General features: G+C 39.9%; 1 protein-coding gene across 1 annotated transcript in view; it reads left to right on the forward strand.

Annotated features, from left to right (window-relative positions):
* Window positions 1–532: 532 nt before the first annotated feature.
* LOC145447022 (uncharacterized) overlaps window positions 533–16,690 on the forward strand; it is a 55,940-nt gene continuing 39,782 nt past the window's right edge. Inside the window, exon 1 of the mRNA XM_080325452.1 lies at window positions 533–1,693. Coding sequence (XP_080181578.1) covers window positions 1,033–1,693 — 661 coding nt within the window. The 5' untranslated portion in view covers window positions 533–1,032. The remainder of the gene's footprint in view (window positions 1,694–16,690) is intronic.

Raw genomic sequence — 16,690 nt, forward strand, 5'->3', positions numbered from 1 at the left:
ATATCGTGGATTTTTATCATAGACCTGATACAGAAAGGAAGAATTGTATCAGCCAGGCATTATCCAATTCACTGCTATTCAGTTATACGAAAGATAACAAACAATGGCATTGTTTGCAACTACATATCCTATCTATACTGTTGGAAAGAGATATCAGATCGGGGGAAGCACCGGCCACAGCGAGCTGCTCTGTGGCCGGCCACAGAATGTTAGGTGGGATTTCACAGCTTTTCTGCAACTTCACAGCTTTTCTGCAACTTAAAGAGTATTTTCAACATATTCTTGGTTCTTTTATTCCCTATTTGTTTCTTTCGGGTACTGTAATTACGATATTTAGTACTGAGAACGAGAAAACAGGTAAAATGACCGCATACTGACCGATTAAGTATCGCGATAGAACAGCATAGAACATACTTATGTATTCAAGGAGATATAGTAGAGTCAACTTAAACGTAAATCGAAAAATCTGCAGTGAATTAAGAAAAATTCCCAGTACAGTATTGTACTATTTGAAGTCGCGATTTCAGACTTCAAGAGCCATAAACATCACGGTTCAATAAACCTTGTATGACCTTTGTGACGTAACTGTTATGTATCTGATCGCTGTTCAGTTTCGCCCTCGTTGCCTGCTTTGTATCAGTTGCTAATATTTTGACTATCAGTCTTATTCAATCGTATTTACATCGCAATTTTTGTAGATCCTAAAATAATTATTATGAAAATTCTGATTTGAAATTTGTAACTGTCCTCAAGGAAACACCGTCAAGTAAGTATATATTGATTTATCCTGTACTAAACAATTTGTGTTAATTTGCTGTGTATTAATGCTTTCAGAAAACCGTTTTTCGTCTGTGTAAAATAAAATCCAACGAAGCAGGCAGAAACGTGTCATCTTGGGGTGTTGGATAGGACAGTTATATCTATTGTGTATGCGTGAAGATTCCACCCCTCTTTTGCGGCTACATAAAGTTTTTTGACGATTCCACTCAACAAGTGCACCAATCAACAAAGAAAAACTCAACTGTCATTGTCATGGATTTCAACAACCAAACCAAAGATCCTGATCTGGATGTGACGCCGAGATGCGAAGAAGACAACAAAGTCACCAAAACAAAAGACAAAACAAAGTCTTCAAGGTCTCATGGTGCCAGATCAAAATCATCAGTTCAAACGAGATCCATGTCAAAGGCTTTAGAGCACAAATACTTCAAAGCAAAAAGTTCAAGCAAATCAAGTTCAAGTCATCGGTCATCAACAGGTACCGGTACTTCTACATCAAGTCATTCAACTAAATCTCGCTATAGTGAAATGAATGTTGAAAATGTCGTAAATTATCACCGGAAACTGCAAGAAATATGCTCTGCACGAGCCAAACAGGATATTGAAGATATTCATGCTTCATTGAACACTGAAATACAATCAATTCAAAATCAAACTGCTTTGGCCCGAGCCAATCTACAAGAACAAAAAAGGAAGTTGGAAGAAGATCTACGAAAGAAATTGGAGGAAGAAAGGAGCAAGTTGGAGGAAGAAGAACAAGAACTACAAAGACTGCAAAATCAGCAATGTGAAATGATTAAACAAAGGATGCAGCAAAATGCTGACGAAACAGCTCGCCGTGTAAAACGAGAACATTTGCAAAATACTTGTGAACTAGAACTAGAACTCACTAGACGAGGTGTATCAACGCAAAGTTCACCTCAACTGACAGCGGCAGAACTGCAGCCATCTGAGAACAGGAGCCTGGCTCCTCAAACAAGCATTGTTCCAGAACAACTACAGCAAGCAAGTGCAACTATTCAACCTACGAGCAATGTAATAACTTCAATTGCTGAACCGTCTACAAGTGTTGCTCCAAATGTAACTCCACCGATATCTTCAAATACTTCATACACAGGTGTGGCTATTCCTTTTAATAGCATGTCTCACAGCTCTCGCCAAATGTCTAATGTTGTAGGCCTAAGTGAGAATGTATGTGTGCGTGAAAGATCTAACAGTAATTGTGTGACTGCTCGTTTGGACGCATGCATTGCACCCAAAAATCAATCGCCTGTAATTGATGCCGAAAATAGTCGCCTTGTAGCACCTCCCATGATTGATACACAAATAACTCCTAATTTGCCTAGTTCCTTTGCATCTGGTAGCGTACAACCCTTTGTGCCAGCTAATTCAAATCAAGCAGGCTGCACAGTTCAAAATACTGCAAACTCTGATCTCAATGTAAAGCCTAACCAACCGCCTAACTTGATTCAATGTGAGAATCCGTATGTCATTCACCAGGTTAAACCCAGTGATCAAATTGTTCCATTAAAGTTGGAACCAAAATGTTTTAGTGGCGACCCAATTGAATTTGATACATTCAAGGAAATGATAAATGCTACTTTGAATCGTCAACCATGGACGCAAAAGCAGAAGTTGATGCATCTTTTGCAATACACCAGAGGTATTGCCAATACTTTTGTTAAAGCTTGTGAAGATATGGAAAACTGCTTTGATGAAGCTCTTGCGGTTATGAGAGACAATTTTGGTCAACCGTTCCAAATAAGTGACCGCTACATAAACACTGTTATAAATCGCTCGAAACTTGTAGATGGTGAAAACGATTCTCTCCTCTTATTTCATGCATCGTTAACCGCCTGCACCAATAAGTTAACCAAATTTGGAAGAATTCGTGATGTTTCACGCTCTATGGTTGAACAAATTGCCGAGAGACTTCCCCCTTCCTGGCAGCCTGGTTGGAGAACCTTAGTGGCGGAGGTCACTTTTGACCTGAAAACCGAACTGACTGTTGAACATGTAAATGACTATGTTCGCCAGAAAATTAGAGAAATCACTAGTAAATATACCAACCCTAATCATGAAATATCCAAGAAGCAAGTGACGGGTGTATTCAAAACTGGCAAGCCCAAGGCATCATTCAGCACACAAGTTGTGACTCCAACATTGGAACTTTGTTTCATGTGCAACGAAAAGCATTTCTTGAATCAATGTATCCAGTTCCGCAGAATGCAGTATCCTGATCGCGTTGAATTCGTCAAAACCAAAGGGCTCTGCTTCAAGTGTCTAAAGTCGGGACACTTTGGAAAAGCATGCAAACGCATTCAAGCTTGTATAAGGCCTGGTTGCAAAGGCAATCACACATCACTTCTTCACCCACCTGGCGAAAAGATAAAAGAGGTTGCTAACAAAACCTTGGATTCAGCAAATGAACAAACTGAAGGCCAAGGCAAAATTTCTGATTCATAAGAAGTTACCTCTTTCTTCAGTGCTTCCTGCGATGACAATGAATATGATGATGATGATGAATGTGTGACTTTGAATGTAGTGTTGGCAAGACTACGGATCGTTGGCACTGACGAGTACATCGCCACTTTGGCATTAATTGATAATGCGAGCAATTGTTCATTCATATCTGAAGAACTCGTGAAACTACTCGGTCTCGCTGGGCCCGAGCGAAACGTATAACTTTCCAAACAATCGAACCATCTAAAAATACCAAGAAGTCAACCATTGTTCGTGGTTTAGAGATTTCTGATTACGAGGGATCAGAATACGTACCTCTGAAGTCACTGATATCTACAGAGAAAATCGCTCTGGACAACGACCTGCGGCCAACACAAAGTGATGTACATCAATTTCAACAATTTGAAGACATTCCAATCCCAGATCTTTCTGGAGACATCGGTCTACTGATTGGTAAAAACAACCCCAAAATTCATAAGCCTCTGGAAACTATATATGGACCTGAGGATTACTTCGCAGTGAAAAGTGCCATCGGATGGATGTTTACATGCCCAAAACAATCCGAACCTTTCAAACCTCACTCCTATTTCATTCAAACCAATCCAAACCCTTTATGCAGGATGTGTCACGATGATGTCATTTCCATAGCAAATGACAAAACTGAACTCTCTGTAAATGATAAACTATTTATGGAAAAGGTGTCATCGACAATCCTACTTGACTCGAACGGGCACTACCAAATGGAATTACCATTGAAACATCCGGATTTAACACTGCCCGACAACAAACATCAAGCAAAACAAAGAATCAATTATCTGCAGAAAAGATTCCAAAAGGATCCAAAGTTCTTCGATGAATACCAAGTTTTCATGTCTGACATGATGACAAATGGATATGCCGAGATGGTTCACAATGATGGGCCAGTTGGTAAAACCTGGTATCTGAGCCATCACGGTGTGTATCACCCTGAAAAGAAGACTATTCGCGTCGTTTTCGATGCCTCTACAAAATTCAATAACCTGGCGTTAAACGACCTTCTGTTACAAGGGCCAGACCTAACAAACAACCTTGTTGGTGTTTTATCGCGCTTTCGCAGAAATGAAGTTGCGATCCAAGGTGACATTCGATCAATGTTCCACCAGGTTAAGGTTGATGAATCTGATAGAGACCTGTTACGCTTCCTGTGGTGGAAGGATAATGATCCAAACCAACAACTCGAAACGTACCGCATGACTATATTTTTATTTGGGACTGTGAGCAGCCCTAGCTGTGCCAACTTTTCTCTACGAACTGTCGCTGAAGACAACAAAAATGCCTATGACATTGATGTCATAAATGCGGTTCAAAGGAACTTCTACGTTGATGATTTTCTTGATTCCTGTGAGGATACTCCTGCTGCAATTCGTCGTGTGGAAGATGTCAGCTCTCTGCTAAGCAAAGGTGGATTTGAACTGTCAAAATGGGCAAGCAATTGCAGAGAAGTACTGGCAGCAATACCGGAATCAAACAGAGCCAAACACCTGAAAAATATTGACTTGTTAACTGATGAGCTACCGATGGAGAAGACATTGGGGCTTGCGTGGAATATAGAAGATGATTCGTGGTGCTTCCGCGTCAAAGAAAAACACAAACCTTGTACCAGAAGAGGAATTCTGAGTATCGTGAACTCAATTTTTGATCCGCTGGGAATGGCGCAAACTATAGTGCAACCAATGAAGGTGTTGATGCAGCACTTATGCAAAAATAGCTACAATTGGGATGACCCGTTGCCTGAAGAAGCCAGAAAGATTTGGTGCAACTGGTTATCTCAACTACCGATGCTTGAAAACTTTACGATTCCAAGATGTTTCAAACCGTCAAAGTTTGGACAGGTGACAAGAATCGAACTTCACCACTTCTCAGATGCCTCTGAGTTGTGCTATGGTGCAGTATCTTATCTGAGATATGTGAATGATGCAGGTGATATTCACTGTTCTTTTGTTAGTGGGAAAACAAGACTCGCCCCCATCAAAGGTTCTACCATTCCGAGAATGGAGTTGTGCGCTGCAACAATATCTGCCAGTAATAACAAATTTCTGCTAAAAGAGCTGGACCTGCCTATTGACGATTCATACTTCTGGACTGACAGCACAACTGTTTTGCGATATCTCACAAACCAAGACAAAGCTTTCAAAACCTTTGTTGCGAACAGAATCAATATGATCAAAGAGTCTTCAGAATTATCGGACTGGAGGTATGTACCTTCAAAACAAAACCCTGCTGATATTGCTTCTCGGGGCCAGACTGTTTCTGAATTCTTGACTTGCGACATGTGGAAATTCGGTCCAGAATTCTTGTGGACAGATTCTTCGGAGTGGCCTCAACAACCAACATTTCTAGAGGAGTTGTCTGGTGATGACCCAGAAATCAAAAAGCCAAACAAATTGTGTTTTCTTACAATTACCACTCCAAATTCGGTTCTTGATGAACTCATCTCCAAGATCTCATGCTGGACTCGACTGAAAAGGGTGCTGGCATGGGTCTTGCGCTTCAGAAATAATCTTCTTGCCAAAGCGAGAAACAAACAACTAAATGCAAAGCTGACAAACAAGGCATTGGCTTTAACCGAAGTTAAAGCTGCTGAAGAAATGCTTATACGTCATGAGCAAACAAAGCACTTCTCTGAAGAAATAGAAAGACTGAAGACTGATGAACAAATCAAAAGATCCAGCCCGATCTACAAATTGCTACCATTTCTGGATAATGGGACCCTCCGGGTTGGAGGCAGAAATCAAAATGCTCCTATTAGTTATGACTCAAAACATCCTATAATCATTCCAAAAAAGAGTCCGATTGCAGAATTGGTAATTCGAGATGCACATGTTTCATGTGGCCACAGTGGCCGGGAATATGTTATCGCCCAAGTCAGAGAAAGATTTTGGATTGTCACGATTAATTCCAAAGTACGATCCGTTCTGAAAAATTGTGTCTCATGTAGGAAACGTCAACGAAAACCAGAATCTCAACAAATGTCTGATCTACCATCTGATAGATTAACTCCGAATGACCCGCCGTTCCACGCAGTTGCGGTTGACTGTTTTGGTCCGTTTTTGGTAAAACGTGGTAGATCTGAGTTAAAACGATATGGCGTTTTGTTCACTTGCCTAACCACTCGCGCTGTTCATATCGAAATTGCGAATAGTTTGGACACTGATTCTTTCATTATGGCACTGGTCGCTGCATTGCACGCCGTGGACAAATCAGTTTGATACGGTCAGATAATGGCAGCAACTTCACATCAGGTGAGAAAGAGTTGAGACAAAACATTTTAACTTGGAATCAAACAAAAATACAAGATTTCTTGGTGCAAAAACAAATAACTTGGTTGTTTCAGACCCCTTGTGCATCCAATCATGGTGGTGTATTTGAAAGACAAATTCGTACAGTGCGAAAGATTTTGGGTGCTTTGTGTGATGAACAAATATTGTCTGATGAATCGCTATTAACATTGATGTGCGAATGTGAATCAATTATGAATAATCGCCCCATTTCAACCGTGTCTAGTGATCCTCATGATCTGACCCCAATAACTCCTAACAGTCTGTTGTTGTTGAAAGATAAACCCATGCTACCACCTGGTGTGTTCAATGTCAAAGATGTTTACTCCCAAAAAAGATGGAGACAAGTCCAGTACTTGGTTGATCTTTTTTGGACAAGGTGGAAGAAACAATACCTTCCACTACTTCAGATTCGCCAAAAATGGAATGAAAAGAAAAGAAATATCACTGTAGGTGATGTTGTGCTTGTGTTGGATCAAAACCTACCTCGTAACATGTGGTTGCTAGGTCGTGTGATTGAAACCCTGCCTGACAAGTCTGGGTTGGTGAGAAGCGTGAGAGTCTTTACCAAAACGAGTATTTTGAAACGACCCATAAACAAATTGGTGCTTCTCTGTGAAGCTCGTGACTGTTGAGAGCTGAAATTTGTTACAGTTTTTTGAGTATTGTAACCTTTCGTTTCTTTGTGCTTTCATTGTGCATTTGCAGTTGTGTAAAAATTGCCAAACTTGCATAAATTCAAATTTTCAATTTTTAAAGGGCCAGGATGAAGTCGCGATTTCAGACTTCAAGAGCCATAAACATCACGGTTCAATAAACCTTGTATGACCTTTGTGACGTAACTGTTATGTATCTGATCGCTGTTCAGTTTCGCCCTCGTTGCCTGCTTTGTATCAGTTGCTAATATTTTGACTATCAATCTTATTCAATCGTATTTACATCGCAATTTTTGTAGATCCTAAAATAATTATTATGAAAATTCTGATTTGAAATTTGTAACTGTCCTCAAGGAAACACCGTCAAGTAAGTATATATTGATTTATCCTGTACTAAACAATTTGTGTTAATTTGCTGTGTATTAATGCTTTCAGAAAGCCGTTTTTCGTCTGTGTAAAATAAAATCCAACGAAGCAGGCAGAAACGCGTCATCTTGGGGTGTTGGATAGGACAGTTATATCTATTGTGTATGCGTGAAGATTCCACCCCTCTTTCGCGGCTACACTATTCATAACTTCATCAGGGCGATTTACGGAAGATTTGAAACTGCCCCATATGATCAAATATAGGCTATATGTATAATTTCGCATTGCAGACTTATCCTAAACGATAAACATGGCTGAAAAATGAAGGACATATTCCGCCTCATATTATTTAATCGCAGGTATGCATATTTACAAAATATAACGAACTATGCAATCGATTGCTGCTGTACAATGCACATCCTTCCGTAGAAAATCAATATCAGAACGGGGGAAGCACCGGCCATATGTGAGCTCCAATCTATTCTGTGGCCGGCCATAGAATGTCATGTGAATTTCACAGCATTTTGGGAACTTATTGAGATTTTCTGTCATATGTTTGGTGAACATTGTTCTTTCCAATTCTATAAATGTTCTTATGATTAGCCGTGACGATTGTCAGCCGAATATTCGGGTATATTTTTACAAAAAAAATCAACACTTGCCGTTTACCAGTTTTGATACTGTCTTCATTGCTTTTAGCTTTCTATACCTTTATTTCCCATTCCCTTTAGCGGACATCCCCATTTTTAACGCATTCTTTACATCATTTTGTGTGTTGTTAATTGATATTTTAGAGACTATGCCTGGTCATTTCTTCTTATCGTTTCATTGTATCGCTATTATTCTGGTATTTCGGGTGAAAATGCTTTATAAATTGAGATAAACTCTCGCTCTCACCTAGTTTTATTGACTGCACGCCCATAATAGAACATAATTTATCATACAATCGACCACGATTGGGGCACGGACAGTACTGATATCCAATATTGAGTTGGTACATTACGGCCGGCCATGAATATTCGTTGTGGCCGGCCATGAAATTCATTCATGGCCGGCCATGAAATCGAATTTCCGTGGCCGGCCACAGCGAAAATCGAATTTCCGTGGCCGGCCAAGGAAGTTTCGTGGCCGGCCACAGCGAAATGTCATGGCCGGCCATAAAATTCGCTGTGGCCGGCCATGGAATATCACTTTTCATGGCCAGCCACGGAATATTTGTGGCCGGCCACAAAAAAATCCGTGGCCAGTAAGTGGCCACGGGAATGCTGAAAGTCCGTCTCACATTTTATGGTAATTTCGAAGAATAGTAAAGATACCAAACTATTGGGATTTCGTCTAATAGTACTTGTACTTGAAAATGCGACCAGAAACTGCTGAAAGTGAGGAAAACTAGTATATTAGAAATGCGAACCATTCGATATCACCAAACAGAGTTATAAAAAAGGGGATTTAACATGGCTTTAACTGGAAACAGAGCAGTATCAACACAGTGACTTGGACTCGGACTCGAGCCATAATACCATGACTCGGACTCAGCCCTCTGCTCGCTGACTAGAACTCGGACTTGACTCGGTGATGAATTGAAAATGAATAGACTTGACTCGAGTCAAAACTATAAAATTGAGATTGAATTGTGACTCGGAGCCTTATGAGTTGGTTACGACCCTGGGTAAAAGCCCTGTCATCACAGCGAAAGTGTCCCAAGGCTTACGAGTAAAACATTCACATTGACTCATTGAAGTTGTTCAACCGACTGATCATTTTCACCCAGTGGGATATGGAAGTTGCGACAAGCTTACAGTATAAGTTCACTCCTTTCCCGCTGTCCCTGTTCAGCAACAAAAATCAGAAGATGAACAAGGCTACCAAGGCAAAATGTTCGAATACAACCTTGTAGGTCTTGGACCACTTGATTTGACTAATCAACCATGCTGGACCCTCATAATTGATGGTGGATGGCTTCTGTACATGGTGAAGTGGGATCAACGTCAGACATGACAGGGAATTGCCAACAATTACCCAAGCTACGTGCAGTATATGGGCCGTTGCTTTCAGAATGTCATTGTGGTCTTTGATGGTTACAGCAGTTCACCAAAACATACAACATGTTCTCAAGGAAGACAGCGACAGGAGTGATAAAACCAGAGACACTACCTAGGCGATTTTGTGCATGAATATAAAAGTGGGTGTGGCGTTTTTGACAAAGCAGAGCCTGTAGTGAATTATAAGTGTTAACAATTAATTGAGAATCATGGAAAGTCATTATTAAACACGTCCTAAGTTACTTATGGGCGATAAAGATTTTTTTATTTTATTTATTTATTTACTTACTTTTAAATTCGTCAGATTCACAAAGCAGAGTCTGTAGTGAATTATAAGTGTTAACAATCAATTGAGAATCATGGAAAACCATTATTAAACACGTCCCAAGTTACTTATGGGCGATAAAAATTTTTAAATTTTTTTTAAAATTTTTTTTAATTCATCAAATTTAACAGCTTTTTTGGGGGGGTTTCCCACAAGAGTTGAACTTCAACATTTTAACACATGTTATTACACACCTTAACAAACATATTGGTGAAGAAATTGTTTGGTAACAATATAGTTCACAGATTTTCATAAGTTTCCCTTACTATAATGAGATAACAACATTTTCTCAATAAAGGATGCGCTGTTTGCTTGCTACGTCATAATGTACCCATTGCCCAACTTAATAAAGGACGATTTATCGCATCCAACGATTTGCATTCTTCCCAGGTCCGTAACTGCCGCACCCCAAACTCCCCAATAGGCTGATGAGAGCGCTCGAAGGGGACTCAAAAGTATTTGGCTAAACCAACATAAATTATAGAGTATTTTCGTGAGATTTGATCAACTTCAATATTTTTTCGGGCGTTGCGGTTTAAATGTCTCTTGATAGCTAGGTTTTGAAATGCATACCTCCCACCCTCATGAAAAAAGTAGGCTATGCATAATTTAGAGGAATAAGCATTTCGGTGCCAGTCATTACCGAGCCACGACATACCAAAAGACGAATGCAGTTTCGGTCAACATGCGACTCCAAGAACTGTATTACTATAGAATGTAAGAATGTATAGAATGTTTAAATTCTATAGTATTACTAAAGAAAGACCTTAAAGACCAATAACCGCGCTGGGTGTGCGTGACTAATAATCCTATCCTTTAAATCTGAGCCAGCAATACAGATGCCACCTGGGCCACCCAAAGAGGAATAAAGACAGGGCAATTATTTGTGAGTGCGTCTCACGAAAGTTTTTCTTATCATCATCTACGTTTGGGTGACTGCAATATCTTTTGATGTTATAAATAACAGACCGGAGGTCACGAATTAACAACATACAATAAAGTAATTACAACAACATACCAGATGTTATAATTATGAATTACGTGCCCTCAGCTCCACAGGTAAATCTGACTATCGGGGGCTGAGAGAGGCTTAAAAATGAATAGTAATTACTATACTATATTATTATAATGCAATTACTAATAATATTGACGATAATTCAGTCTTCAACTTGAAAATTGACTACATGGGGCCCAAGACCAACGTTCGGAGTGCGGGACGAATTGCTGGTTTGGTCCTTATTCTAGCTACAACCCACGCGATCATGCCATCTAAGCGGATGGCTATGGTAGCAGGTAAAGAATTGCGAAATAACGATTGGCGCCCGTTTAAAGTATAGAGTCATATGAGAATAAGAAAAAGTGACCATAAAATTCTACCTTCTGCACGCTGCCGTTACAAGAAACGGCAAAGAACGGTTCGGTTATGATATACATCAGCAGCTGTTGATTTTTAATGCTTCGTTGTGGAAATTGTAATGTTTCCTTTGGCGAGTACAAAATTTCAGATCTTTGCTCGGTGTACGTATGTACTAGGGATGGTGTGAACTAGAGGTCGACCGATTATCGGCGCCGATATTTGGAACTTTCTCGAATATCGGTATCGGCCAATCTAGGCCGATATCGCGACCGATATTTTATATCTAACTACAATCTACCTTTTCTGAACTGATCTGCAATTCTGTATCATGTTTTGATTTTCGGGTTATCCCAAATTTCAACGAATGTTCACAATTAAGCAATAAGTCTTTTCGATTTCAGTTTTCTCGTTTGTTGCTCACCTTTCTGTGGCATGAACAAACGCCACCTTGCCTAATATATAATATTTTTGGCGAAATAGTTCTCTGCTCCTTCCATATTAATATCGGCCTATGATATCGGTTATCGGCCTTGTGAGTGTCGAAATATCGGTATCGGCTTGTAAAAATCAATATCGGTCGACCTCTAGTGTGAACCTCTGAAAGGTTCAGGTTTGTGTGAACGTGAACCTTTTTGAAAGGTTCTGTGTGAACGCGAACGTGAACATCACGACGTCGCGTGACGTCGTATTTCTAATTCCAACCCCATATTTTAGTGAAGTTATAGCCTATATTAATGTACAGTGTAATTAATAATGTACAGTGTACACGATACCTATAGCGATGACTTGGGAAACATAATGTGGGGTTACCATTTGTCCTCCTTTTTCGGGTTTTCGAAAATGTCCTCTGAGGACGCCTAAATGTTCTCCTTTTTGAGATTTTGTCCTCTTTTTGAGGAATTTCGGTCAAATTCACAGCAAAATTCGACTGAGATGCCGCAAATCAGCACCGAAGGGACGCTCCGACTGGTATTTCGGGAGCTGAGTGGAAAGTTGACCTTGTTTATAATCAACCACCTGATAAAGTGAACGAAAAAACAGTATTTTGGTCGCTGAGCGAGAAAGATGACCTTTTTTAGTCAACCGACTACGAAGTGGAAAAAAATTTACCATTTTTCAGTAATTTCCATCGGTATTCTAAGCTTGAAAATTTTGAAAAAGTGTCCTCCTTTCCCGTTTCCAAAATATGGTAACCCTAACATAACGCCACTATGCTAAAGTATAAATTGACGTTTTAAACGTCGGCAAATGTTTCAACTGGGGCAATCAAATTGTATAATAATCCCATAAATTCAATATCTTCCGTCGCTTTGCCAACATTTTCGACGACGACTTGCAAGGGAACATAAGCTTACGCCTTAACGGTCCAGGCCAGCCCGGCAATGTGTTCGCCGTCTGAGTATTGTGACGTTAATATTGAGCAGAGTGTAAAACAGTATTCTATACTTGCTACCGATATTACCCCAACCTCTAAATTTCTGAGGTTCAACACACACAGAACGCGAACGTGAACCTCACGTTCACACCATCCCTGGTACGTACTGTAGTGCATAGGCCTGTTGCTCGCCAAACACCAACAGACAAATTGCGTTTAACTATAAGCATAACCTTTAACCAAACATCAATGCATAAGTTACCATTTGCAACTAGGCAAAATGGTGATTATTATCCTGCTGCGAGGTAGTGGCGTCTGGAGTGTTGCGATAACCTGATATATCGCACGACAGGTGTTCTTACAATCACACTTCAATGTACGTCGAATATCTATTTACATACAATGTGTGGATACTTCTTACGCAATCATGAGCGAAGCTAATACTTCTGACGTAATAATCAGCAGTGTGTTTGTAAATCAGACGTTTGTGCTATCATTAACCTGGTATAATATCTTTTCCTTGGTCGCGAATGTTGAGTTTATATCAGAGTCCGTGCACAAATAAAAAAGTAATCGCTCTTTCACAAAGAAATCGATTAGATATGGGAAGTAGTCGATTACGATTACGATTACTTCGGGATTTTTTCGAATGTAATCGATTGCGATTACGATTACTTGAAAATGCTGTAATCGTCGTATTCGATTGCGATTACTAATCGCGATTACCCCATGTCTGGTGTCGACACAGGCAAATCTCACGCCTCAGTGAAATTGTATTACGTCACAATTTCCATTTGGCTACAAGCAATTTTGTCATTTTTGACCGGCTTGCCGAGCATTGACTTTGGTAAAACGGGTATCAATCGAAAGCTGACTCTGCACTGATTACGAAAATTTAAATTTTATTCCGCTCGTGGCCCTGGAACTCCCACAATCAGCCTCGAATTTTTCATTGTTATGGAGATTGGCATTGGGACGCAACAATGCTGTCTGGCGAAACGAGAGAGTAGCTGAAGAGAAAAACAGCCAGATAGCATTATTGCGTCCCAATTCCAATCTCCATAACAATGAAAAATTCGAGGCTGGTTGTGGGAGTTCCAGGGCCACGAGCGAAATAAAATTTATATTTTCGTAATCAGTGCAGAGTCAGCTTTCGATTGATACCCGTTTTACCAAATTTAATGCTCGGCAAGCCGGTCAAAAATGACAGTCAAATTGCCTGTAGCCAAATGGAAATTGTGACGTGTTACAATGTCACTGAGGCGTGAGATTTGCCTGTGTCGACACCATATAGGACCCTATGATTTCACAATGAAGACAGATGATGGCCCTCTCCTTCGTTTGAAGAATGGCATAACGTGCAGCTTCCAGTTTCTGTATTCACCGCTTTGCTCGACTGTCGGCACCGACCTGCGGAGATAGCTTCCTGCAAATATTGTATTAATCATGATATGACCGAAAACACAATAGTCACACACGGATACGTCTAACATGGTCAATCAATCACAACTGCATAAAGTCACTATAAGAGTATGATCGCACTATATAGCGTCAAAGCAGAATGCTAATAAGGACGTAGTATTTGAAGTCAATGCGTATATAACCGTGAAAGAAGCAGACAATTCTACCTGTCCCTTCTTGAGTGACCGGGGGTGTGTCTTGAAACATGATATCAAGCTGAGTGACTGTTTTATCAACAAAAATTGTTGGGTGTTGTTTTATATTGATGTTTTGTTCTTATCCGCAGAATGCGGAACGTACTTGAAGCGGAATAATGGCACGAGTTGAAACTATAGGTATATATAAATTGTACAATGTACATTGTACAACATCGTTGACAATAGGCGCATTCCAGGATATTGCAACATGGGTATTTTATTCCTTGTAGATTTATTCTACGAAGCAAATTAATTAATATTAATGTTTTTACAAATAATTTTAATATAAACTAATTAATAGAGATGTTTCGTATTCACTATCAAAGAAAAGAAGAAACTAAATCGGAACAATCTCGTATTTCTTTAACAAATCTCCATATCTCTTGTTACGGCTAGATCATGGCATAACTGCTATATCTGTCTCCCGGCATGTTCGATTTACAATAAACCTGAAAGCTGGATTTGCGGTTTATAATAAGGTTAGAGCTAGACTAAGTGATTACTGATTACTTTTTTATTAAGTCGCAATGGAAATTTGGGGAGCTAAAATAGGGAAATATGTTTTGGGAGACGGTTATGGATTCCGGGGAAAGAAATGCTGCCCGGATTCAACTTTTTCATCTGCTCTCAAGAATATATTTTGTTTTTGCGCACCGCTCACGTCGTGAAAGCACATTGTTAACCCCTTTCTGCTGATATAGTGAATACCACGATTAGAAAATCAATATATTCATTTCGCTAGCCTAGATACAGTGTATGGAGTTCTGTTAACTTCTATCAGATTTTATGATCCATTCGATGCTTATTACATTATAATAGTACCGCAAGAAAGCAGGTCAAAAAGTTCAGAATACGACAACTTACATACCAATTTTTTAGCCCAGTGCTTTTAACCTGTGGAATGGTACGCACTTATGCGGATGATAACCGTGCATATTTATTACTTTTTCTGACGTATAATAATTCATATGAATTTAATAGGAAATTATTCAAGTAGAGTGGCTGCCTAATTTTGTCGTTGCGACTCCTTTTTAAGAAACTGTTTGACTTACGACATACCACTAATCCTAGCTTTAGCAATATCTTTGTCTCGCACCAGCAACAGTGAATTAATATATGCGCACTATTACTATTACCTAATCAGAAGTCTGGTTTGAAAGAAGGAGTAATGACAGGTAGATACTGAATCATCGCGCGAGAGCCTGCGGCACGCTGGAGATGGGTCGTAAACTTAACTTTCGGCTTGCTTTCAACAATAATCATAATAATTTCGTAATAACGGTTCGAATGGCACGAGGCATGAACATAGTAGTATAGCCATCTCTACAGACTCTCATATGCTACAAGTTACGGTAATGGAAATTTTCTCCCTTTGAGATGGGGGGCTCTTGATGCATGGCTCGCGACCCAACATGGGTTGCAAATGATATATTTTTTGTTTTTTTTTGGTTTAGTTTGTACATATCCGAGGTTTTCCATTGTCTTGTGTTCTATAGTCAATCAACGAGAGATATAGAGAAGTCGCTTTTATTACACACATTGGTTTGAATTTATGATAAGATTTGTCCGACACTGGTTTCTCTCGAGAACACCGTCGGAAACCGCTGGGATGCTTCGGTCAAGGGCTGTGCAACGAGCGGGTGCGGGACAATGTTAGACGGGTATTTTGAGTCCAATCCTTTCCACACTGGGACACACGAAGACATGAAGTTTTGCCAAAACATATGGTTGGACAAAGTGCCGTGACAAAAAGATCGGCGGCGATCTAACCTAGCCCAGAATGACCATTACTGGTTGGCCAAATCCTTCGATATTTTTTATGTCCGGTCGTGGAAAAGGGTAGCGCCACATATAGCACCCTCCTTGCGATCCGAGTGAATAGTATAGTACATATACTGTACAAATGCGGCCCGCAGATGGAAATAATGCTCCGTATTTTGAAGTCGCGTGCGTCAGACATGTTTCATGGTGCTGCGTTGCGTACAACTGTTGCTGGTGGGTTCTCTATGTTATACATGCTCGTAAAAACAAAACATACTAATATAAAACAAATGGATTTTTTTGCCGCGATATGCCACTAAACCACAGATTATGGTCACGGTCCAAAACGTTTAAGAACCCCTGCTTTCAGGTAATTGATCTGCTACGAAATCTCAAGTTACCAATTTTCGGTTTGTTTGTGCGGATGAAATTTTATTTGCAAAAACAAGTATGGATGCTGCTCAAAAAAGTGGAAAAGCCACTGGTTTATCATATTAAGATTAATGAGTTATACTTCGAAAGATTTATCGTCGTTACGAGCAGAACATTAGCTATCATGAGAAATCAGATGCCTGTTGGATTACCTGTCC

Source organism: Botryllus schlosseri, chromosome 9, assembly GCF_051294905.1.
Source record: "Botryllus schlosseri isolate E-star chromosome 9, Bs_hap1, whole genome shotgun sequence".
Taxonomy (NCBI): domain Eukaryota; kingdom Metazoa; phylum Chordata; class Ascidiacea; order Stolidobranchia; family Styelidae; genus Botryllus; species Botryllus schlosseri.